The following is a 26,982-nucleotide window of genomic DNA, read 5'->3' on the forward strand; positions in this document are numbered from 1 at the left end:
GGTGGGGCTGGCGCTGCCCAACCTCTGGGTACTACTGGGCTGCCAATGCGGCCATGGTGCGCACGTGGGTGATTGGGCTGCATGGAAGAGGCTAGAGACGGCGTCCTCTGTGGGTACAAGTCTGGGGGAACTGGCAACGGCGCCACAGCCGTTCCCTCCAAGGAGGTATACCACGAGCCCGGTGGTGGTGGCTGCCCTCAAACTCTAGGGGCAGTGGAGGCGGCATAGGGGGGAAGTTGGGGCCTCGGTGTGGTCCCCAATACGGGGGAACCACCGGTTCGCCCCAGGAAGAACAGGTGGAGGGTTTTCGGGGTGGCACAGGGCAGGGATACGAAAGTTGGGGGACCTGTTTGTGGACGGGAAGTTCACGAGCCTGGGTGAGCTGGAGGAGAAGTACGGGCTCCCCCTGGGGAACACCTTCAGGTACTTACAGGTAAGGGCGTTTGCCAGGCGGCAGGTGGTGGAATTCCCGCGGCTGCTGCCACACACAGTACAGGACAGGGTGCTCTCGGGGGGGTGGGTGGGAGTGGGGAAGATCTCAGAAACGTACCAGGTGATGCAGGAGGAGGAGGAGGCCTCTGTGGTGGAGGTGAAAGGTAAGTGGGAGGAGGAGTTGGGAGAGGAGATTGAGGAAGGGACGTGGGCAGATGCCCTAGGGAGGGTGAACTCTTCCTCATCGTGCGCGAGGCTCAGCCTCATACAGTTTAAGGTGCTGCACAGGGCACACATGACCGGGACAAGGATGAGCAGGTTCTTTGGGGGTGAGGACAGGTGTGTTAGGTGCTCAGGGAGCCCAGCAAACCACACCCATATGTTCTGGGCATGCCCAGCGCTGGAGGATCTTTGGAGGGGCGTAGCGAGGACGGTGTCGAGGGTGGTAGGATCCAGGGTCAAACCGGGCTGGGAGCTCGCAATATTTGGGGTCGCAGAGGAGCCGGGAGTGCAGGAGGCGAAAGAGGCCGGTATTCTGGCCTTTGCGTCCCTGGTAGCCCGGCGAAGGATTCTTCTTCAGTGGAAGGATGCGAGGCCCCCAAGTGTGGAAACCTGGATCAGCGATATGGCGGGGTTTATTAAGTTGGAGAGGGTGAAATTTGCCTTGAGAGGGTTGGTACAAGGGTTCTTTAGGCGGTGGCAACCGTTCTTAGACTTCCTGGCAGAACGGTAGACATTGGTCAATGGCAGCAGCAACTCAGGGGGGGGGGGGGGGGGCGGGGGGGGGGGGGGGTTACTTTATTTTCCTTTTTGTTATTTACACTGGAGGGTCTGAGGGGGTGTATATACCTGTTGTGTTAAGTCGGGGTGTTAATGTTAATTTATTAATTATGTACAGGGGGAGGGGGGGGAGGGAGGGTTGCTTTTCTAGACTGTGTTTTGTACTTAATCGTGTTGGGCTCCTTTTTCATTTTGTTATTGATATTTTATGAAAACCTTAATAAAATTTAAAAAAAAACAAAAAAACAAGGTGATGTTCATGTGTCTCAACACTAGATGGCACCACAGAGTAGTCTTATAAAAGGCTGCGGCTCAGGTGTTCTGGGAGAAGGTTGTGAAGAGGGATAGTGAGAAGTTGAGATAGAGTGTTAGTTGTACTAAAAAGATATAGATTTCTGTAACATAGATTTTATACTGCTGTTCTATTAGCTATTACTTAGTGAAGTGTGCAAACCATTTGAAGTAGTGTAAAATAAACTAGCTTTGTTTCAAATACATAGCTTGATGTTCTTTGTCAATACCACGACTTTTAGCCATCTTGGAGAACTATGCAAGGAACATCACATGGTACCAGGAGTGGGGTAGAATGAAAAAGGAAACAACACGTGCTCAGACTTTGACGGCAAGACCGCTTCCAAACCTGTTACATCTGCTCATCCAGACAAGTCGAGACATCATGGAGAAACTGCAGACTCTGAAACAGTTCTGGTAAAATAAATGTCATCCTTGAGACGCTGTGGGCCATCAGCAGCAGCAGAATTGTATTCAACTACAATCTCATGGCCTGGCATATCCTCCACTCTACCATTACCACCAAGCCAGGGGATCAACTCTGGTTCAATGAAGAGTGCAGGAAAGCATGTCAGGAGCAGCATCAGGCATACCGAAAAATGATGTATCAACCTGGTGAAGCTACAACACCGGATTACTTGGGTGCCAAATAGTGTAAGCAGCAAGTAATAGACAGAGCTAAGCAATTCCACGACAAACACATCAGATCTAAGCTCTGAAGTCCTGCCACATCTAGCTGTGAATGGTGGTGGACAATTAAACAACTCACTGGAGGAGGAGACTCCACAAATATCCCCATCCTCAATGATAGAGGAACCCAGCACATATGTACAAAAGACAAGGCTGAGGCATTTGCAACAATAGTCAGCCAGAACTGCCGAGTGAATGATCCATCTCGGTCTCCTCCGGAGGTCCCCAGTTTCGCAGATGTCAGTCTTCAGCCAATACGATTCACTCCACGTGATATCAAGAAACGGCTGAAGGCACTGGATACTGCAAAGGCTTTGGGCCCTGGCAATATTCTACCAATAGTACTGAAGTCTTGTGCTCCAGAACTTGCCCCACCCCTTGTCAAGTTGTTCCAGTACAGCTATAGCACTGGCATTGATCCGGCAATGTGGAAATTTGCCCCGGTGTGTCCTGTACACAAGAAAGAGGACAAATCCAACCCAGTAATTACCGCCCTATCAATCTACTCTGCATCATCAGCAAAGTGATGGAAGGAGTCATCAACAGGCTATCAAACAGCACCTACTCAGCATTAACCTGCTCACAGATGTTCAGTTTGGGTTCCGCTAGGGTCACTCAGATCCTTGGTTCAAACATGGACAAAGAGCTGAATGCCAGAAGTGAAGTGAGAGTGACTGCCCCTGACATCCAGGCAGCATTTGACCGAGTATGACCTAGCAAAACTGGAGTCAATGGGAATCAGGGGGTGGTTGGAGGTCTATCATCTCAGCGCCAGGACATTGCTGCAGGAGTTCCTCGGAGTTGTGTCCAAGGCCTAACCACTTTCAGCTGCTTCATCAATTACCTCCCTTCCATCATAAGATCAGAAGTGGGGATGTTTACGGATGACTGCACAATGTTCAGCACCATTCACGACTCCTCAGATAATGAAGCAGTCCATGTCCAAATGCAGCAAGACCTGGACAATATCCAGGCTTGGGCTGACGAGTAGAAAGTTACATTTGTGCCACACAAATGCCAGGAAATGACCATCTCCTACAAGAGTGGTTCTAACCATCGCCCCTTGACATTCAATGGCATTACCATCACTGAATCCCCCACAATCAACATCCTGAGGGTTACCATTGATCAGAAACTGAACTGGACTAGCCACATTAATACTGTGGCTACCAGGACAGGTCAAAGGCTAAGAATCCTGCGGCGAGTAACTCATCTCCTGACCCCCAAAGTCTGTCCACCATTTACAAGGCACGAGTCAGGAGTTTGATGGAATACTCTCCACTTGCCTGGATGAGTGCAGCACCAACAATACTCAAGAAGCTCGACACCATCCAGGACAAAGCAGCCCCGCTTGATTGCTCCCCCTCCAACAAACATTCAAACTCTCCACCACAGACGAACAGTGGCAGCCGAGTGGGCCATCCACAAGATGCACTGCAGTAACTCACCAAGGTTCCTTAGACAGCACCTTCCAAACCCACGACCATCACCATCTAGAAGGACAAGAGCAGCAGATACCTGGAACCCCATCACCTGGAGGTTCCCCTCCAAGTCACTCACCATCCTGACTTGGAAATATATCGCCATTCCTTCAATGTCCTAGCAAAATCCTGGAATTCCCTCCCAAACAGCATTGTGGCTATACCTTCACCTCGGGGATTATAGCCGTTCAAGAAGCAACTCACCACCACTTTCTGAAGGGCAACTAGGGATGGGGGTTAAATGCTGGCCTAGCCAGCAATGCCCACATCCCATAATTAAATACATTTTTAAAACGATGTCGAAGAATCAATGGATGGGAGGCAGGGTCGTGTGATGGACTGGGCGGTGTTCACGACTCTCTGAAGTTTCTTGCGGTCCTGGGCCGAGCAGTTGCCATACCAGGCTGTGATGCAGCCAGATAGGATGCTTTCTATGGTGCATCTGTAAAGGTTGGTAAGGAGTGAATAAAAAATAGTTTGAAAAGCAAACAAACATCATAATCCAGCAGAGGCGAATGTGATAAGGGTGTGCGAGTCATCGACTTATCATGTTCAATATCCAGTTAACTCGAGAAAGCTAATATTGAGAACTCGAGGGGGTGCTGAAAAGATTCACGAGAATGGTTCCAGGAATGTGAAGCTTCAGTTACGCGGATAGATTGGAGAGGCCGGGATTCTTCCCCTTGCAGGGGAAGGTTGAGAGGGGAATTATGGAGGTGTTCAAAACCGCGAGGGGTCTGGACAGGGTGGTTATAGAGAAACTGTTCCCATTAGTAAAAGGATCGCGAACCAGAGGGACGCACATTTCAGGTAATTGACAAATAGGAGCAATAGAGACACGAGGAAAAGCGAATGGCTCGGGTTTGGAATGCAGTGTGGCGGAGACAGGTTCACTCGAGACTTTCAAGAGGAAATTGGATTGTTTTCTGAAAAGGAAGAATGTGCAGGGTTAGGGGGAGAAGGCAGGGGAACAGTACTAGGTGCATTGCTCATTTGGAGAGCTGGTTCAGAAATAATGGGCTGTAACAATTCTGTGATTCTGTGAATTTTTGAAGTATTTTTATTTAAGGTATTTTGCATTTGTACATAAAAATATCAAAGACCGAAAATCCACAGGAACAAAGAACACCGGCCCTCAACATCCGCCAACACCAAACCCACAGCTCACTCCGCCCTCTTAATTTTCCCCCTTAACTCCCCCCAAACCTCCCCCCACTCCGTTGACACCTTAGTTCACCTAGAAGAAATCGATAACTGGCTTCCACCTCCGGGTGAAGCCCTCCTCCACCCTCCGTAAGGCAAACTTGACCTTCTCCAAATGCAGGAATTCTTCCAGGTCGCTCACCCACACTCCCGCCTTCGGTGGCTCCGAGTCCCGCCAGCTAGGCGGGCCAAGGCCAATGCATCGGCCTCTCTCCTGCCCTGCACTCCCGGATCTTCTGACCCGCCAAATATTGGCACCGCCTGACTCGGGCCCACCCCTACCCCCAGAATCTCGGACATAACATCCGTGAACTCTGCCAGAGCCCCCTCAGCTTTGGACCCGCCCAAAACATGTGGACCTGATTGGCAGGTTCCCCCTGCACACCGCCCACACCTATCATCCGCCCCTGCAAAGAACCAGCTTATCCTATGTGGGCCCTATGCACCCCCTTAAACTGGATGAGGCTTAACCTCGCACACGACGAGGACGCTTTCACCCTCCTTCCATGTCCCGGCCCTCACCTCCCCACCCAACTCATCCTCCCATTTGCACTTGACCTCCTCCACCGGAGCGCCTTCCCTCTCCATCAGCTCTCCGTAAAGGCATGACACTCTCCCCTTCCCAATGTCACGCTCGGACCACAGCTTATCTTGCAGCTCCGGGGGCGACAGCCCCGGGAAGGACGGCTCCTCTCTCCTCACAAAGTCCCTCAGGTATCTGAAGCCATTCCCTTTGGGCAGTTCATACATTTCCTCCATCTCTTCCAGGACTGCAAACCTGCCCCCTATAAACAATTACTTAAAATTTTTTTTAGAATATCTAATTCTTTTTTCCAATTAAGGGGCAATGTAGCGTGGCCAATCCACCTACCCTGCACATCTTTGGGTTGTGGGGGCGAAACCCAAGCGAACACGGGGAGAATGTGCAAACTCCACACGGACAGTGACCCAGAGCCTGGATCGAACCTGGGACCTTGGCGCCGTGAGGCAACCGTACGCACCACTTGTGCCACCGTGCTGCCCTATAAACAATTCCTAACATACTCTATCCCGACTTGCCCCCACCCCCAGAACCTCGCTTCCAGCCCTGCCGGCACAAAGCTGTGATTGTCACATACCGGTGCCCACACCTACCCTCCACCCCGAAATATTGCCTGCACTGGCCCCGCAATGCTGAAACCACATCGGCCTCACGGAGTACTGGACCGGTGAGAATGGCAGGGGCGTCAAGAAGAGTGCCCTCCAACCCGTCCCCCTACACGACACCGCCTACATCCACCCCCACACTGATCCCTCCTCCACTGCCCATTTCCTCACCATTGCGATATTCGCCGCCCAAACTCGGCAACCCTAGGCCCCCTGACCTCTCGCTCCAAAACCACCCTCCTCACCCGCGGGGTCTTCCCTGCCCACACAAATCCAGATATTATCCCATTCACCTTCCTGAAATAAGACTTGGGAACAAAGTGGGGAGGTTCTGGAACACGAACAGGAACCTGGGCAGCACCATCATTTTAACTGTCTGCGCCTCGCCAGTGACAGCGGCAACATGTACCACCTCTTAAAGTCTGCCTTCGTTCCCTCCACCAGTCGTACCAAATTCAATTTGTCCAGCTGCGCCCAGCTTTGCAGCACCTGAATTCCTAGACACCGAAAACCCGTCCCTACAACGCAGAACGGCAACTCCCCCAACCTCCTCTCCTGCCCTCAGGCAATAATCGAGGACACCTCGCTTTTCCCCATGATCAAGTTATACGCCAAGACCCAGCCAAATTCCCTCAGGATCTCCATGATCCTTTCAAAAATGCCCACTGGGTCTGAAATGTAGAACAAAAGATCGTCCGCATATAACAAGACTCTGTGCTGGGTCCCACCCTGACCAATCCCTCTCCAACCCTTCAAAGTCCAAAGTGCCATTGCCAACGGCTCTATTGCTCAAGCAAAAAGTATCGGGGAAACCTCTGCCTCGTCCCTCAATGCAGCCCGAAGTACCCCGAGTTCGTCCGATTCGTCCAGCCCATCGGCGTACAGCAGCCAGACCCAATCCACAAAGCCCAGACCAAACCCAAACCGACCCAACACCTCCAACAAATATGCCCACTCCACCCGATCAAAAGTCTTCTCCACATCCGTTACCACCACAACTTCTACATCCTGATCCGCCGAGGGCATCATAATAACATTAAGCAGCTTACCCACATTCACCGACAACTGCCGCCCCTTCAGGAACCCTGTCTGGTCCTCCCCTATCACTCTTGGCACACAATCCTCTATCCGTGACGCTGACACTTTTGCTGACAACTTCGCATCCACCTTAAGCAGCGATATCAGGTGGTACGACCCACACTGCTCCGGGTCCTTATCTTTCTTTAAAATCAGTGAAATGGACACCTGCGACAATGTGGGGGAGAGCTTCCCCCCTTTCTCTTGTACATCCCCATGAGCAGAGGTCCCAACTCTGCACCAAACCTCTGATAAAACTCTGCTGGGAACCCACCCGGCACGGGGACCTTCACTGTCTGCATCGATCCTACACCACCCATCACCTCCCTCAGCCCAACGGGGCCCCCAATACCTGCACCCTCCCCTCCTCCACCCGAGGAAATTCCAACCTGTCCAAGAACCGCCTCAGTCCCTCCTCCCCAGGCAGAGGCTCAGACTCTTACAGCCTTCTATAGAAGGCCTAAAATACCCCATTCACCCCTTCTGGGTCTGACACCACCTTACCCCTCTCATCCCTCACCCTACCAATCTCCCTCGTTCCTGCCTGCTTCCTCAATTGGCGTGCCAACATCCTACTCACCTTTTCCCCGTACACGTACACTGGTCCTCTGATTGATTGATATTTATTGTCACATAAGTACAGTGAAAAGTATTTTTCTGTGGCCAAGGGAATGTACACAGTACGTACATTGGAGACACAAGAATTGCTCTTTTCTGCAATTGCTCTATTGCCTTCCCCGTAGACACCAACCCATACTCCATCTGGAGCCTCTCCTTCAGTAGCCCCTGTTCTGGCGTAACTGAGTAGCACTGATCCACCCTCAGACCTCAGGCCGAGACCTCCCCCGTGTTATTCTGCTCCACATACCCGTGCGCATCCTCATCCGCCAACAAGCCCACGTCCAACCACCACTCCGGCCGCTGGGCCTCCTCCTGAACCACCCGCAAATCCACCCAGTGCGGCGCATGGTCGGAAACCACAATCGCCAAATACTCCGAATTGGCCACCCCCGTCAGCAGTGCCTTGTCCATCACGAAAAAGTTGATCCGGGAATAGACCCGGTGCTCATGTGAGAGGAACGAGATCTCCTTCGCCCTAGGCCTCCCAAACTCCTCCACATATGGTCCATGAAACCCCTCAATTCCCTTGCCACCGCCAACCCCTTTAACGGCCTGTGACATGACCAATCCAACCTCGGATCCAAAACCGTGTTAAAATCACCTCCCATTATCAGCCAATGTGTGTCCAGATCCGGGATCTTCCCCAATATCCTCCTCATAAAGTCCATGTCGCCCCAATTTTGGGCATAAACATTCACCAGGACTACCAGCATCCCCTCCAGCTTCCCACTGACCATCACGTTACCCCCCCAATCAGGTTGGCTACAATACTACTCACCTCGAAGGTCACTTTCTTATTGATCAGCACCACCATCCCCCTCGTCTTCATGTCCAACCCCGAGTGGAACACCTGTCCTACCCATCCCTTCCTCAGCTTCGTCTGATCCCCCAACTTCAGGGATGTCTCCTGCAGGATCATAACGTCTGTCTTCAAAGTCAAGTGCGGGAAAACGCGTGACCATTTAACAGGCCCATTCCATCCTCGCATAGTCCATGTAACCAGCCATAGCCCTTCTTTAGCCAGGCCCCCCACACCGGCCCACATCACGCACATTTCCAGGCCTGCCCCTTGGTGTCAGCTGCCATCCCTCCTTACCCAACTGTGCCACACCAACCACACCCATGTCAGCAACTCTCCCCCCACTCCCTCCCCATAACCAACCCAAAAACCAACCCATCCCTCCCCCCCGACTCCATCCTCCTGGCAATCCCCTGCTTCACTCCCGTTAACGAGCTCCCAAGCTCAGTGAGCACATTGTCCCCGTCCAGTGCCTCTGACCAGGCCTCATCCCCACAATCAGCCCTTCCCCCAATCCCTCCAAATAAACAAAATAAATAAATAACCTTTATTGTCACAAGTAGGCTTACATTAGCACTGCAATGAAGTTACTGTGAAAAGCCCCTAGTCATTAACACTGCAATGAAGTTACTGTGAAAAGCCCCTAGTCATTAACACTGCAATAAAGTTACTGTGAAAAGCCCCTAGTCATTAACACTGCAATGAAGTTACTGTGAAAAGCCCCTAGTCATTAACACTGCAATAAAGTTACTGTGAAAAGCCCCTAGTCATTAACACTGCAATGAAGTTACTGTGAAAAGCCCCTAGTCATTAACACTGCAATAAAGTTACTGTGAAAAGCCCCTAGTCATTAACACTGCAATGAAGTTACTGTGAAAAGCCCCTAGTCATTAACACTGCAATAAAGTTACTGTGAAAAGCCCCTAGTCATTAACACTGCAATGAAGTTACTGTGAAAAGCCCCTAGTCATTAACACTGCAATGAAGTTACTGTGAAATCCCCAAGTCATTAACACTGCAATGAAGTTACTGTGAAAAGCCCCTAGTCAGTAACACTGCAATGAAGTTACTGTGAAATCCCCTAGTCATTAACACTGCAATGAAGTTACTGTGAAATCCCCTAGTCATTAACACTGCAATGAAGTTACTGTGAAAAGCCCCTAGTCAGTAACACTGCAATGAAGTTACTGTGAAATCCCCTAGTCATTAACACTGCAATGAAGTTACTGTGAAAAGCCCCTAGTCATTAACACTGCAATGAAGTTACTGTGAAAAGCCCCTAGTCATTAACACTGCAATGAAGTTACTGTGAAAAGCCCCTAGTCATTAACACTGCAATGAAGTTACTGTGAAAAGCCCCTAGTCATTAACACTGCAATGAAGTTACTGTGAAATCCCCTAGTCATTAACACTGTAATGAAGTTACTGTGAAATCCCCTAGTCATTAACACTGCAATGAAGTTACTGTGAAAATCCCCTAGTCATTAACACTGCAATGAAGTTACTGTGAAATCCCCTAGTCATTAACACTGCAATGAAGTTACTGTGAAAAGCCCCTAGTCATTAACACTGTAATGAAGTTACTGTGAAATCCCCTAGTCATTAACACTGCAATGAAGTTACTGTGAAAAGCCCCTAGTCATTAACACTGTAATGAAGTTACTGTGAAATCCCCTAGTCATTAACACTGCAATGAAGTTACTGTGAAATCCCCTAGTCATTAACACTGCAATGAAGTTACTGTGAAAAGCCCCTAGTCATTAACACTGCAATGAAGTTACTGTGAAATCCCCTAGTCATTAACACTGCAATGAAGTTACTGTGAAAAGCCCCTAGTCATTAACACTGCAATGAAGTTACTGTGAAAAGCCCCTAGTCATTAACACTGCAATGAAGTTACTGTGAAAAGCCCCTAGTCATTAACACTGCAATAAAGTTACTGTGAAATCCCCTAGTCATTAACACTGCAATGAAGTTACTGTGAAAATCCCTTAGTCATTAACACTGCAATGAAGTTACTGTGAAAAGCCCCTAGTCATTAACACTGCAATGAAGTTACTGTGAAAAGCCCCTAGTCATTAACACTGCAATGACGTTACTGTGAAAAGCCCCTAGTCATTAACACTGCAATGAAGTTACTGTGAAAAGCCCCTAGTCATTAACACTGTAATGAAGTTACTGTGAAAAGCCCCTAGTCATTAACACTGCAATAAAGTTACTGTGAAAATCCCTTAGTCATTAACACTGCAATGAAGTTACTGTGAAAAGCCCCTAGTCATTAACACTGCAATGAAGTTACTGTGAAAAGCCCCTAGTCATTAACACTGCAATGAAGTTACTGTGAAAAGCCCCTAGTCATTAACACTGTAATGAAGTTACTGTGAAAAGCCCCTAGTCATTAACACTGCAATAAAGTTACTGTGAAATCCCCTAGTCATTAACACTGCAATGAAGTTACTGTGAAAAGCCCCTAGTCATTAACACTGCAATGAAGTTACTGTGAAAAGCCCCTAGTCATTAACACTGCAATGAAGTTACTGTGAAAAGCCCCTAGTCATTAACACTGCAATGAAGTTACTGTGAAAAGCCCCTAGTCATTAACACTGCAATGAAGTTACTGTGAAAAGCCCCTAGTCATTAACACTGCAATGAAGTTACTTTGAAAAGCCCCTAGTCATTAACACTGCAATGAAGTTACTGTGAAAAGCCCCTAGTCATTAACACTGCAATGAAGTTACTGTGAAATCCCCTAGTCATTAACACTGCAATGAAGTTACTGTGAAAAGCCCCTAGTCATTAACACTGCAATGAAGTTACTGTGAAAAGCCCCTAGTCATTAACACTGCAATGAAGTTACTGTGAAAATCCCCAAGTCATTAACACTGCAATGAAGTTACTGTGAAAAGCCCCTCGTCATTAACACTGTAATGAAGTTAATGTGAAATCCCCTAGTCATTAACACTGCAATGAAGTTACTGTGAAAAGCCCCTAGTCATTAACACTGCAATAAAGTTACTGTGAAATCCCCGAGTCATTAACACTGCAATGAAGTTACTGTGAAAATCCCTTAGTCATTAACACTGCAATGAAGTTACTGTGAAAAGCCCCTAGTCATTAACACTGCAATGAAGTTACTGTGAAAAGCCCCTAGTCATTAACACTGCAATGAAGTTACTGTGAAAAGCCCCTAGTCATTAACACTGTAATGAAGTTACTGTGAAATCCCCTAGTCATTAACACTGCAATGAAGTTACTGTGAAATCCCCTAGTCATTAACACTGCAAAGAAGTTACTGTGAAATCCCCTAGTCATTAACACTGCAATGAAGTTACTGTGAAATCCCCTAGTCATTAACACTGCAATGAAGTTACTGTGAAAAGCCCCTAGTCATTAACACTGCAATGAAGTTACTGTGAAAAGCCCCTAGTCATTAACACTGCAATGAAGTTACTGTGAAAAGCCCCTAGTCATTAACACTGCAATGAAGTTACTGTGAAAAGCCCCTAGTCATTAACACTGTAATGAAGTTACTGTGAAATCCCCTAGTCATTAACACTGCAATGAAGTTACTGTGAAATCCCCTAGTCATTAACACTGCAAAGAAGTTACTGTGAAATCCCCTAGTCATTAACACTGCAATGAAGTTACTGTGAAATCCCCTAGTCATTAACACTGCAATGAAGTTACTGTGAAAAGCCCCTAGTCATTAACACTGCAATGAAGTTACTGTGAAAAGCCCCTAGTCATTAACACTGCAATGAAGTTACTGTGAAAAGCCCCTAGTCATTAACACTGCAATGAAGTTACTGTGAAAAGCCCCTAGTCATTAACACTGCAATGAAGTTACTGTGAAAAGCCCCTAGTCATTAACACTGCAATGAAGTTACTGTGAAATCCCCTAGTCATTAACACTGCAATGAAGTTACTGTGAAATCCCGTAGTCATTAACACTGCAATGAAGTTACTGTGAAAAGCCCCTAGTCATTAACACTGCAATGAAGTTACTGTGAAAAGCCCCTAGTCATTAACACTGCAATGAGGTTACTGTGAAAAGCCCCTAGTCATTAACACTGCAATGAAGTTACTGTGAAAAGCCCCTAGTCATTAACACTGCAATGAAGTTACTGTGAAAAGCCCCTAGTCATTAACACTGCAATAAAGTTACTGTGAAATCCCCTAGTCATTAACACTGCAATGAAGTTACTGTGAAAATCCCTTAGTCATTAACACTGCAATGAAGTTACTGTGAAAAGCCCCTAGTCATTAACACTGCAATGAAGTTACTGTGAAAAGCCCCTAGTCATTAACACTGCAATGACGTTACTGTGAAAAGCCCCTAGTCATTAACACTGCAATGAAGTTACTGTGAAAAGCCCCTAGTCATTAACACTGTAATGAAGTTACTGTGAAAAGCCCCTAGTCATTAACACTGCAATAAAGTTACTGTGAAAATCCCTTAGTCATTAACACTGCAATGAAGTTACTGTGAAAAGCCCCTAGTCATTAACACTGCAATGAAGTTACTGTGAAAAGCCCCTAGTCATTAACACTGCAATGAAGTTACTGTGAAAAGCCCCTAGTCATTAACACTGTAATGAAGTTACTGTGAAAAGCCCCTAGTCATTAACACTGCAATAAAGTTACTGTGAAATCCCCTAGTCATTAACACTGCAATGAAGTTACTGTGAAAAGCCCCTAGTCATTAACACTGCAATGAAGTTACTGTGAAAAGCCCCTAGTCATTAACACTGCAATGAAGTTACTGTGAAAAGCCCCTAGTCATTAACACTGCAATGAAGTTACTGTGAAAAGCCCCTAGTCATTAACACTGCAATGAAGTTACTGTGAAAAGCCCCTCGTCATTAACACTGCAATGAAGTTACTGTGAAAAGCCCCTAGTCATTAACACTGCAATGAAGCTACTGTGAAAAGCCCCTAGTCATTAACACTGCAATGAAGTTACTGTGAAATCCCCTAGTCATTAACACTGCAATGAAGTTACTGTGAAAAGCCCCTAGTCATTAACACTGTAATGAAGTTACTGTGAAATCCCCTAGTCATTAACACTGCAATGAAGTTACTGTGAAAATCCCCTAGTCATTAACACTGCAATGAAGTTACTGTGAAAAGCCCCTAGTCATTAACACTGCAATGAAGTTACTGTGAAAAGCCCCTAGTCATTAACACTGCAATGAAGTTACTGTGAAATCCCCTAGTCATTAACACTGCAATGAAGTTACTGTGAAAAGCCCCTAGTCATTAACACTGCAATGAAGTTACTGTGAAAAGCCCCTAGTCATTAACACTGCAATGAAGTTACTGTGAAAATCCCCAAGTCATTAACACTGCAATGAAGTTACTGTGAAAAGCCCCTCGTCATTAACACTGTAATGAAGTTAATGTGAAATCCCCTAGTCATTAACACTGCAATGAAGTTACTGTGAAAAGCCCCTAGTCATTAACACTGCAATAAAGTTACTGTGAAATCCCCTAGTCATTAACACTGCAATGAAGTTACTGTGAAAATCCCCTAGTCATTAACACTGCAATGAAGCTACTGTGAAAAGCCCCTAGTCATTAACACTGCAATGAAGTTACTGTGAAATCCCCTAGTCATTAACACTGCAATGAAGTTACTGTGAAAAGCCCCTAGTCATTAACACTGCAATGAAGTTACTGTGAAAAGCCCCTAGTCATTAACACTGCAATGAAGTTACTGTGAAAAGCCCCTAGTCATTAACACTGTAATGAAGTTACTGTGAAATCCCCTAGTCATTAACACTGCAATGAAGTTACTGTGAAATCCCCTAGTCATTAACACTGCAAAGAAGTTACTGTGAAATCCCCTAGTCATTAACACTGCAATGAAGTTACTGTGAAAAGCCCCTAGTCATTAACACTGCAATGAAGTTACTGTGAAAAGCCCCTAGTCATTAACACTGCAATGAAGTTACTGTGAAAAGCCCCTAGTCATTAACACTGCAATGAAGTTACTGTGAAAAGCCCCTAGTCATTAACACTGCAATGAAGTTACTGTGAAAAGCCCCTAGTCATTAACACTGCAATGAAGTTACTGTGAAATCCCCTAGTCATTAACACTGCAATGAAGTTACTGTGAAATCCCGTAGTCATTAACACTGCAATGAAGTTACTGTGAAAAGCCCCTAGTCATTAACACTGCAATGAAGTTACTGTGAAAAGCCCCTAGTCATTAACACTGCAATGAGGTTACTGTGAAAAGCCCCTAGTCATTAACACTGCAATGAAGTTACTGTGAAAAGCCCCTAGTCATTAACACTGCAATGAAGTTACTGTGAAATCCCCTAGTCATTAACACTGCAATGAAGTTACTGTGAAAAGCCCCTAGTCATTAACACTGCAATGAAGTTACTGTGAAAAGCCCCTAGTCATTAACACTGCAATGAAGTTACTGTGAAATCCCCTAGTCATTAACACTGCAATGAAGTTACTGTGAAAAGCCCCTAGTCATTAACACTGCAATGAAGTTACTGTGAAAAGCCTCTAGTCATTAACACTGCAATGAAGTTACTGTGAAAAGTCCCTAGTCATTAACACTGCAATGAAGTTACTGTGAAAAGCCCCTAGTCATTAACACTGCAATGAAGTTACTGTGAAAAGCCCCTAGTCATTAACACTGCAATGAAGTTACTGTGAAATCCCCTAGTCATTAACACTGCAATGAAGTTACTGTGAAAAGCCCCTAGTCATTAACACTGCAATGAAGTTACTGTGAAAAGCCCCTAGTCATTAACACTGCAATGAAGTTACTGTGAAAAGCCCCTAGTCATTAACACTGTAATGAAGTTACTGTGAAAATCCCTTAGTCATTAACACTGCAATGAAGTTACTGTGAAATCCCCTAGTCATTAACACTGCAATGAAGTTACTGTGAAATCCCCTAGTCATTAACACTGCAATGAAGTTACTGTGAAATCCCCTAGTCATTAACACTGCAATGAAGTTACTGTGAAAAGCCCCTAGTCATTAACACTGCAATGAAGTTACTGTGAAAAGCCCCTAGTCATTAACACTGCAATGAAGTTACTGTGAAATCCCCTAGTCATTAACACTGCAATGAAGTTACTGTGAAATCCCCTAGTCATTAACACTGCAATGAAGTTACTGTGAAAAGCCCCTAGTCATTAACACTGCAATGAAGTTACTGTGAAATCCCCTAGTCATTAACACTGCAATGAGTTACTGTGAAAAGCCTCTAGTCGCCGGTGCCTGTTCGGGTACACGGAGGGAGAATTCAGAATTCTCAGCTGGTACGGGAATTGAACCCGCTTTGCTAGCCTTATTCTGCATCACAAACCAGCTGTCTAGTCCACTGAGCTTAAACTAGCCCTGTTTAAAGGCCGCTCTCCCAAGAAGGGGGTTAGGTTTGTGCTTCTTTACCCCGCTCGCTTGTGGGTTACGCACCAGAAGCAAACATACAAGGAGAAACAAAAGGCACATTCACCCTCACCGCTGCCACCGTCATAATCTGCACCAATCCACCCAACCTATTTGCCCACAGTTTACACAAAGCTCCACTCCAAAGTTCAATGTCCTCACACTCCACCCAGTCCCTCATAAAGCCCATTGTTTCCTCTGGCGAGACAAAATAAATCTCTTGCTTCTGGTGCGTAACCCACAAGCGAGCAGGATACAGAACCCCAAACCTCACCCACTTCTCGTGGAGGGCGGTCTTGATCTGGTTATACACGGCCCTCTTCTCCTCCTTATCAAGAAAACGGAGCAGCCTCATCACCATTCCCCTCGGCGGTTCCCCCACCTGCGGCCTCCTCCTCCGAGCCCTGTGTGCTCGGCACACCTCGAGAGGCCGATCAAAGGCCCCAGCCCCTTAGCTTCTCTAGAATGCTTGCCACATACTTTGCGGCCTCCATGCCTTCAACACGCACAGGCATCTCCACGATCTGCAGGTTTTGCCTCCTGGAGCGGTTCTCGAGATCCTCCAGCTTCTCACTCAGCCTTTAAATCCCTTAAAACGACCTTTGTTTTCCTAACAAAAGGATATACCTCCTTGTGGGAGAGACAACGTTTGGAAATGAGGAGCCTCCTTTTTATAACTGAGATGAGGAAGTTTCTTTTCTCTCAGAATTTCATTAGTCTGCGGAACTCTCTTCCTAGAGGGAAGTGGAGGCTGAGTCATTGAATATTTTTAAGGCTGAGTTAGAGCTTGACTGACAAGTGGGTCAAAGAGTATGGGGGGTGTTGGGGGGGGGGGGGGGGGGGGGTAAACAGGAAAGAAGAGGCCACATTCAGATTAGTATCTAATGGCAGTGACGGAATGCAGGGTCTAAAGGGCTTATATTGTCTCCAAATTCAGATGTTACCTTTAGTCTAGATTAGCATACTCACCTCCTGAAGTGGGACTTGAACCCATTATCTTCCGATTCAGACAAGGGTGCTATCAACTGAGCTACTGCCCAAAAGGGTGGCAGTGGGCAATTCAGTAATAACTTTTGAAAGGAAATTCCATAAATATTTGAAGGAGAAAGATTTGCAGGACAAATAGGGAAAGGCTAGGGGAGCAGGATTAATTGGATATTTATTTCAAAGAACTAGGAGTACAGTCAGCCAAATGATCTCCTTCCGTGCTTTAGAGTACACAGGGCAATCAATGTCTGTGGAATTGTGACATAGTATTTAAATTTTTTTTTTACAGTTCCCAATTCTTTTTTTCCCAATTAAGGGGCCAATTCCCCTACCCTACACATCTTTGGGTTGTGGAGATGAGACCCACACCGACAGGGAGAATGCGCAAACTCCACACGGACAGTGACCCAGGGCCGGGACCAAACATAGGTCCTCGGCAATGTGAGGCAGCAGTGCTAACCACTGAGCGGCCGTGCTGCCCAATTGTGGCATAGTAAGGGCTGGTTAGTCCAGGACAGCAGGGGAGAAATTCTTCCCGTTTCCCAGAGATTTATTTTTGCAAAAATATACTTTGTTTGTGAAGTAGCTGAACGAACGTTACAGACATTTCAGAATGGCCGTCACAGAAAGTGCAATGATATTCAAGTTTTCTACATAGATCATGCTGCACCCTGAGGTGCTTCACTATAATCTAAAGGACAATACAAGCATTTCAAAATGGTCATTACAAAAAGTGAAACAAAAACAGAGAATGATCGAAAATCTCAACAGTTCTGATAGCATCTGTAGGGAGAGAGAAAACAGAGTTAACCTTTTGGGTCTGTTTGGTTCTTCATCAGAGCTTAAGAGAGGGAGAAATATGTTGGATATTAAACTGTAGCTGAAAGAGATTGCAACACCATGTAGCAATTTTAAGAACAAAAGACAGATGGCCTGCTGTGGGAGCGGGCGGGGGGGGGGAGGTGTGGCGGGGGGAGATTATTGGGTTGAGACAATAAATGTATCTGATTTTTTAAAAGGGGTTTAAGATCTTGGAGGAATGTCATTGAATCATAGAATTTCTACAGTGCAGAAGGAGTGCACCCACCCTCTGAAAGAGCACTCTACCTCAGCCCCCTCCCCCCACCCACCCGTAACCCCACCTAACCTACACGTCTTTGGGCACAAGAGCCAATTTAGCGCGGCCAATCTACCTAACCTGCACATCTTTGGATTGCGGGAGGAAACCCATGCAGACATGGGGAGAACGTGCAAACTCCACACAGTCAGCTCCCAAGGGTGGAATTGAATCTCGGTCCCTGGTTCAATGAGACAGCAGTGCTAACCACTGTGTCACCGTGCTGCCATAGTCTAAAGTTGTTGAACTCGATTTTGAGCCCTGAGGGCTGTAACGTGTCCAAGCGGAAGGTGCGATGCTGCTCCTCCAGCTTGCGTTGGGCTTCTCTGTAACATTGCAAGAGGCATGGAGGAATGTGTCAAATTACTCAACACCAATGCTCTCAAGCCCTCATATTCCAGCATTCCTGCAATGGCATTTAATTGTCTACAAAGATCAAGCTGCACTCTGAGGAGCTTCAGTACAATTTTGATACATGTAATATCTCCCTTCATCTCTGTGAGTTTTACGGAACACCAGAAAAGGGCTGGATAGATATGGAGCCATGTACAGAAAAATTTGTGTCTTTACAGGGTATCAAGGTTCAGTTTTGGCAGAGAGCTGCAGAACCCGGTTACTTTTGTGTGGCTATGAAGCTGTTCCAGTGTAGTGTGGCTCTCTCTATACAATGTTTCTGTTTTGTGTATCATCTAGTGTAAGTATCTGTACTTTAAGTTAATCACTTGGTGAAATACCACCAGCAACTATCATGCCTTTTACTAATACCAATTCAACACAGCAAAAATGTCTACTGTTTTAATAAGTGTTTGATGTGCTTCTGATTAAGTGAGCAGAGGTCACTGATACATTAATCTTTGATGTTGACACAGCTCTTTAATGTATTGATTTTCTTGTCTTGCAGATCATCTCACTGGTGATTGTTGCAATTGGAGTATACGCTAAGATTCAGAAAGCTACAGGTGGGTGAGAAACGTTCCCTTCACTCATTGATATGAGAGATTCTGCAAAGTTCTGTAGAAGGGTCATTCACACTCGAAGCGTTAACTCTGGGCGCTAACTATCGATCTTGCTGCGCCCAACTTGGGATGCAACGAGGCCGGTATGGTCTCGTCACGCCTCTAGAGATCTAACAAAATCCTGCCCTCAATGGGTGGGATCCAGATTTGCAAACATATGTCTGTGCCGGAGTTACCTGGGCGTGATTCAACGGCTCATCTCGGAGACTCCAAGCAGGCACCGTTAGCACCAGTGTCCACAAATGTGGACCAGAAGCACCAGCAATTGGGGGAGTCTACCAGGCGATCTGGAACCCCTGGGTGGTCAGGCTCTGGGCAGGGTGGTACCCTGGCACCCTGGCAGTGCCATCTGGGCACCCTGGCAGTGCCACTCGGTTACCCTGGCAGTGCCATTCGGTTACCCTGGCAGTCCACTCGGTTACCCTGGCAGTGCCATTCGGTTACCCTGGCAGTACCACTCGGTTACCCTGGCAGTGCCACTCGGTTACCCTGGCAGTCCACTCGGTTATCCTGGCAGTGCCACTCGGTTACCCTGGCAGTCCACTCGGTTACCCTGGCAGTGCCATTCGGTTACCCTGGCAGTGCCACTCGGTTACCCTGACAGTCCACTCGGTTACCCTGGCAGTGCCACTCGGTTACCCTGGCAGTGCCAGTTGGTTACCACCCTGGCAATGCCAGAGAGCCCAGGTGGCACTGCCAGCTGGCAGGGGCACTGCTAGAGTGCCAGGCCAGCAGTGCCAAGGTGGCATCTTGCTCATACTGGGGACCAGGCCTGGGGGTGCCCTGTCCAAATGAGGTGGGTGCGGGGGGGGTTCAAGGACCCCCTAATTGGTAAGTTGGGACATGGGGGGGGGGGTGTCTAGAGGCCACGTTGGGGTTTCCGAGATCGAGGCACCATTTTAAAATAATGAGCTGAGCTCCTTAGTGCAGGAAATGAACCTAAATCCGGCCTTGGTGGGTCATTCCTCGCCGAAGCCCGGAGAAAAAGCAGAGTCTCGTTTAATAGAGGGGCCGTTCTCTCGACACGCGGGAAAACACCCGGCTAAAAGGCCTGAAACGGGGCTCTGTTTCATTTCCATCAAATCGAGTCCTGTGTTTCTCTCCATAGATGCTGCCAGTCCCGCTCAGTTTTGCCAGCATACTCTGTTTTTAATTCAGATTTCCAACACCCGCGTTATTTTGCTTTTATCTGACTGCAAATCCCTGCAATGGGCAACTGGAGATTTCCAAGTATATACCACTCCTAAACCTTGTGGTAACTCCTGAGTTCTACTTACGTACCTGCAGTGGCCAGATTTAATATTCTCTTCACATCCTAAGTGTATATCCCAGGAAAGGGCAGCTTGTCTTACGAGGAGGGTTAGGTTTGTATCCACTAGAATTTCGAAGAGCAAGAGGCGACTTGATGGAAACCTTTAGGATCCTGAGGGGTCTTGGGGGTGCGTGGGGCGGGTGGGGGGGGGGAGTTGGATATGGAGAGGGTGTCTCCTCTTATTAGAAAACCTGGAACCAGGGCTCACTGTTTAAAAATAAGGGATTGTTTATTTAAGATGGAGAGAAATCCTTTCTGTCAGCCTTCAAAAGGCAGTGGAAGCAGGGTCTTCGAATATTTTTAAGGCAGATCTGGATATATTATTGATTAACAAGAGGGTGAAAGGTTGTTGGAGGTAAGCAGGAGTGTGAGATTGAGATAACAATCAGATCATCATGATCCTATTGAATGACGGAGCAGGCTCGAGGGGCCGAATGGCCTATTTCTGATCTAATTCATAGGTTTGTATACGGAGCATCTCTTCAATGAAGGTCAGATATAGCTGTCACTGTCTGTGTGGAGTCTGCATGTTCTCCCCGTGTCTGCGTGGCTTTCCTCCGGGTGCTCCGGATTCCTCCCACAAGTCCCGAAAGACATGCTTGTTCGGTGAATTGGACATTCTGAATTCTCCCTCAGTGTACCCGAACAGGCGCCGGAGTGTGGGGACTAGAGGATTTCACAGAAACTTCATTGCAGTGTTAATGTAAGCCTACTTGTGACACTAATAAAAATTATTATTATTATTACTTTTATTATTGACTTGCCATAGAGCTGAGCACATACCACTCGGGTACAATGATTTGTAGCAGTTCCATGCTCGTAGTAGAAGCAGAGAGAATGTCTCCCTGGATTTATCGGGATGAAGAGATGCTCCATATATAAACATTCAAATCTGAAGTAGGCCATTCAGCCCCTCGAACCTGCTCCGCCATTCAATAAGATCGCGGCTGATCTGATTGTCTCCCCTTTGATAGTCAGTTAGACTGGTTAATGTACCTCCTAATACAATGGGTCTCTGTCTCGATCAATACAGGTCTATTTTTCTGAAGTATTTTTATTAAAGGCATTTTGCATATGTACATAGAAATATCAGAAAACCAAAAATCCACAGGAACAAGGAATATAGGCACACAACATCCCCGGCACTAAGTCCACAACTACCCCCGCGCTGGCACCTTAATTCACTTTGAAGAAATCGATAAACGGCTTCCCCCTCCGGATGAACCCCTCCTCCTCCCCCGAAAAATCCAGATCTTATATGAGTTTCAAAGATTCATCCCTTACAAATACCAAATATATTAAAAAAATAGCACCCCCAACCCTGTAAGTGGGAAAGCAATGGTTAACTATGTAACATTTAGGGGCGGCACGCGGCACAGTGGTTAGCACTGGGACTAGGGAACTGAGGACCCGGGTTCGAATCCCGGCCCTGGGTCACTGTCCGTGTGGAGTTTGCACATTCTCCCCATGCCTGCGTGGGTTTCGCCCCCGCAACCCAAAGATGTGCAGGGTAGGTGGATTAGCCACACTAAATTACCCCTTAATTGGAAAAAAACTATGTAACATTTTGATTATGATATGAGATGGGATGGCAGAGTAGAAGCTTGATATCTGAACCTCGAAATTGAGTCACACCCATTGAGCACACCTCACTGTGCCGATGCCATCCAGCTATTTCTTGAATGATTTCAGGTTTCCCGACTGCCCTGCTGCTGAAAGTATGGGATACAGACCTGCACAGGATGGGAATAGTTACCCAAATAAGAATTCTGGTCACAAACACATGAAGCACAAAGAGTTGAAGCAGGAAATCGGGTTAAAGGATATGACGTGATAAACATTACAGAGACTGGCTCCATGTGCTAGTGAGTTAAATATTCCAGGTTACAGGATCCTTAGAAAGAGGCATAGGGAAATCTCCCTGATATTCATGCCGGGAGTAGAATGCTGCATGCTAAAATATGCAATTACAGCAATAGAGAGAAGGCATCTCAGCGAGGGTGATTACGCAGACGTTCCAATGGGAGTCGTCTATCAACATACTTGGGTGTTGGGGTGGTTTGTGGAATAAATATAGAACCAGGGAACATGAAGCAAAAAGAAACCTGTGGTTATATTGGAGATTTTTGCATTAAAAAATAACTAATCCTTCAGATGCAGGCATCAATTGCTAGGCTGGGATTTACATCACTGTTCCAGTGTGGTTTGATGCAACCAAGTGGCTTGCTAGGTCACTTTGCAGGGCCTTTAAAGTCACCTGGAGTCATATAGGCCAGATGGGTTCAATGAGGTCAGGTTTCCTTCCGAGCTATCAAGATTCATATTGAAGTCAATGATCTATCCCATTGAGTCGACGGAATGATTGTCCCTCTGGTTTTCTCACAGACGCAGTGCGGGATACCTTTGTAATTGACCCTGCAATAATTATGATTGTGGTTGGAGCCGTTATGTTTCTAATAACCTTCTGCGGATGCATTGGAGCCTTGCGAGAAAACATTGTGCTACTGCAAGTGGTGAGTTTATTGAAACAAAAGTGTATCCATAAAACATCTGTGCATTACTGTGCACATTTCAAAAGAAGTACAAAATGCATTGTCCTCACAACCTTCCTAGGGTCATAGAGTTTGACAGCACACATAGAGGCTCGTTGGCCCATTGTGTCTGCAGGGGCCATCAAGCACCTATCTATTCTAATCCCATTCCATTTGGTCAATAGCCTTGTATGTTATGGGCATTTATATTTATTTACTTGTAGCTTTAGATCATTTTGGATCCTCTCCTTGCCAGGCCACCGGGCCACAATGGAGAGGTTCCATTGAAAACGTGCGATTGTAGAATGGTGTAAACTGCAGCTACACAGATGACATATTACCTGCTAAATATGCAAAATTTCCCTTCTCCTTTTTGTACTTTCTACATTTGTTTTGCTACCATTCCTCCTGAGTAATTTGATTTAGGCAAAAGCACAACTCGCCAAGTTCCAGACACTCTGCAGAACCTCACGGTCATCTCTGACGTTAGAGTCTAGGGCAAAAAGGTTGTTCAAACTTATATTCCCAGGACCCACTTTTGCCAACCAGCCAACCTTCGCGACCCGCACCTACCGACCTTTGTGACACACGCCACGTTCGCTTACCTTTAATGCGAAAGCGGAGCCTGCTTGGTCCTCACAATCTCACTTGATTCGGGTTCAAAGGAGGAGCGGGCAATGTGGAAATCAGGCGCAGATTTCGGCTGGTCCCTTTGTGCCTTCATCATCTTTATGAAAACGGAAAATCCAACCTCACACATGTAGGTCGTCGTGAAGGGCAATAGCAACAAAGTGCTTGTTTTACTCAGCACTGGATACACCTGGGCGATGCTACTCCAGAATGCTGACAGCCTGATGGGCTTTTGGCATTTATTTTAACGTGTTATCACAGGTCAGCTACAGCAGTGTAGTCTTTTAATTTGGAGTCAGCTCTATGTTAACAACTGACTCTGGGGTTTCAACCTCAAAAGGAATTTTCGCTCACTTTCAAAATCCGAAACTTTTTCTCTCATTTGCCAGTACTTCCCTGCCTATAACACACATGGGCTTTGCATCCTTATTTGCATTGACTCTATCAACAAAACCATACCTCAAGGAATCATCTTTATACTGCTTTGATCCAAAGTTAAGTTTCTTCTTTGCAGGTTATTAACCAGAGGCCCTGGAGCTCTGTACAGAGCAAACACTAGCACTGTTCTGTCCTGTCCTGAGCAGCTCTCTCCAGCAGATTTTATTGCGAGATCCAAAATGTAAATTGCTTATTTGAGTCTCTGCCCATCTCTTACTGTTAAGGAAACCATTCATACAGGGACTGGTTTAGCACACTGGGCTAAATCGCTGGCTTTTAAAGCATACCAAGCAGGCCAGCAGCACGGTTCAATTCCCGTACCAGCTTCCCCGAACAGGCGCCGGAATGTGGTGACTAGGGGCTTTTCACAGTAACTTCATTGAAGCCTACTTGTGACAATAAGTGATTTTCATTTTCATTTCATTTGCCTTGCTTGCCAGCAGCTGGAAAATGGAAGTAATGCTGCTGTGTGATTTGGCACCAAAAGCACATACCTGGAGGGCGCTTGGCATCAAGTGTGTATGCAGGGCGCATAATAGAGATCATAGAGATCTTAGAATGTACAGTGCAGAAGGAGGCCATTCGGCCATTGAGTCCACACTGGCCCTTGACAGAGCACCCTACTTAAGCACACATCTCCATCCTGTCTCCATAGCCCAGTAGCCCCAACTACCCTTAGACACTACGGGGCAAATTAACATGGCCAATCCACTGACCCTGCACATCTTTGGAATGTGGGAGGAAACCGGAGCACCTGGAAGAAACCCACGCACACATGGAAGAACATACAGACTCTACAAAGACAGTGACCCAAGGCTAGAATGATAACAATAATCTTTATTATTGTCACAAGTAGGCTTACATTAACACTGCGATGAAGTTACTGTGAAAATCCCCTCGTCGCCACATTCTGGCACCTGTTTGGGTACACTGAGGGAGAATTCAGAATGTCCAAATTACCTAACAGCACATCTTTCGGGACTTGTGGGAGGAAACCGGAGCACCCGGAGGAAACCCACGCAGACACGGGGAGAACGTGCAGACTCCGCACAGACAGTGACCCAAGCCGGGAATCGAACCCGGGACTCTGGTGCTGTGAAGCAACAGTGCTAACCACTGAGCTACCGTGCCGCCCACACAGCCTCATTTATTTTCATTTAAAAGGCAGCAGCAGCAGCCATTCTCGATGTAAAAGCTAGTAGCGGCTGTTGGGTGCTTCTCCTGTGATCGGAACCGCTGCGGGAACGGCGCGACCAATTGCTCTGCGACCCTACTGACACCCACCCACGACCCACCCGTGGATCGCAAACCAAACTTTGAACAACCCTGGTCTAGGGATTGACTGCCGACCGTGGGTTGTCATAGCAGAGTTCAGTCCTTTCCTTTTCAGCAGGAATACCTGGATAGTAATTGAAAGGAAGCTTTGCTGATGACAGCTAATTAACAACTAATCACCATAACTGAGACAAGCTTTATATTCCAGGTTAATTGACTGAACTTAAATTCCACCAGCCACCATATTGGGGTTTGAACCCATGCCCCCAGAGCATTAGCCCAGGCCTCAGTGGCATTACTAAAACACTCAAGAAGCTCGACACCATCCAGAACAAATCAGCCCACTCCCCCTTCCACAAACATTCAATCCCTACACCACTGACGAACAGTGGCAGCCATGTGCACCATCTACAAGTTGCACTGCAGGAACTCACTTAAGTTCCTCAGGCAGCACCTTCCAAACCCACGTCACCTACCATCTAGAAGGACAAGGGTAGCAGATACCTGGGACCCCACCACCTGGAGATTCTCATCCACCCTGACTTGGAAATATATCCCTGTTCCTTCAGTGTCACTGGGTCAAAATCCTGGAACTCCCTCCCTAACAGCATTGTGGCTGTACCTACACCTCAGGGACTGCAGCGGTTCAAGAAGGCAGCTCACCACCAGCTTCTGAAGGGCAACTAGGGATGGGCAATAAATGCTGGCCTGACCAGTGATGCCCACATCCCTTAAATGAATTTTTAAAAACTACACCACCATTACCCTCTCAGAAGTTGCTATAAACCACAAGCACACAACATTCTCTGCTGAATGTTGACGCTGTTTCTGTGTGTTCCACACTGAGGAGATAAGTGTGTGCTAATAACAGGAACACTTCTTTCCCGTGACAATCTCTTCCCTGTAACCTTTATTGTTCAACTGAGCCAGTTCTCCAATTCTCTTCAGTAGCTGTCAACAGGCTGGTTTAGCACAGTGGGCTAAACAGCTGGCTTGTAAAGCAGAACAAGGCCAGCAGCGGGTTCAATTCCCGTACCAGCCTCCCCGAACAGGCGCCAGGAATGTGGCGACTAGGGGCTTTTCACAGTAACTTATAATAAGCGATTTTCATTTCATTTCAAAATGTTGATGTATGAAGACACCTGAGATATTAAGAGGTCACTTGCCTTATTAATAGACAGCACTACTCCAATTACTCTGTTACAAACACCGCTTTGTCAATTTTCTTTGCAGTTTTCAGTGAGCCTGACCATCCTCTTCTTGGTGCAGTTGGCAGTTGGAGTCCTGGGATTCGTCTATTCTGATAAGGTAATTCTACCATGGACACGCTGTGCTGGGTTGGCAGTTCCCTCTTGGAACATGAAAGCTGTGCACCCACCCCCAGATCCAGGAGTGGACTCGCTCGCTGAGCAGTTAACGATTCCCCGCGGGCTCAGTGAGTTCCAGAGAACTGTATCACACAGAATCGCCACTTTGCATTAAGAATCCCGGCTTCAGCACTGGAGCTGCTCTGTCTCTGCCCACAGCTGATAAGGAAGTCTGGTAGCCTTGTTTTCTTCACACCGAACATTGAGTTTTTAACAAAAATTGTACAGCCTTCCGGATTCCTTTGCCTTTCACCTCTCAGGATGTTGCCTGGTGTCATGTGAGAGTACCTTTAAGAAATGGGTGTTTATAAATGGGTGTGTATATAAATATCGGTAGTGAGAGTACCTTTAAGAAATGGGTGTTTATTACTCC

The 26,982-nt window shown here is 46.8% G+C and overlaps 1 protein-coding gene across 1 annotated transcript in view; it reads left to right on the plus strand.

The window, feature by feature from the left end:
• tspan33b (tetraspanin 33b) overlaps positions 1-26,982 on the plus strand; it is a 78,395-nt gene that overhangs the window by 18,465 nt on the left and 32,948 nt on the right. Inside the window, exons 2-4 of the mRNA XM_072512968.1 lie at positions 18,942-18,999; positions 22,754-22,881; positions 26,476-26,550. Of these exons, the coding sequence (XP_072369069.1) occupies positions 18,942-18,999; positions 22,754-22,881; positions 26,476-26,550 (261 nt within the window). The remainder of the gene's footprint in view (positions 1-18,941; positions 19,000-22,753; positions 22,882-26,475; positions 26,551-26,982) is intronic.

The sequence above is a fragment of the Scyliorhinus torazame genome, chromosome 1 (genome assembly GCF_047496885.1).
Source record: "Scyliorhinus torazame isolate Kashiwa2021f chromosome 1, sScyTor2.1, whole genome shotgun sequence".
Lineage (NCBI taxonomy): Eukaryota > Metazoa > Chordata > Chondrichthyes > Carcharhiniformes > Scyliorhinidae > Scyliorhinus > Scyliorhinus torazame.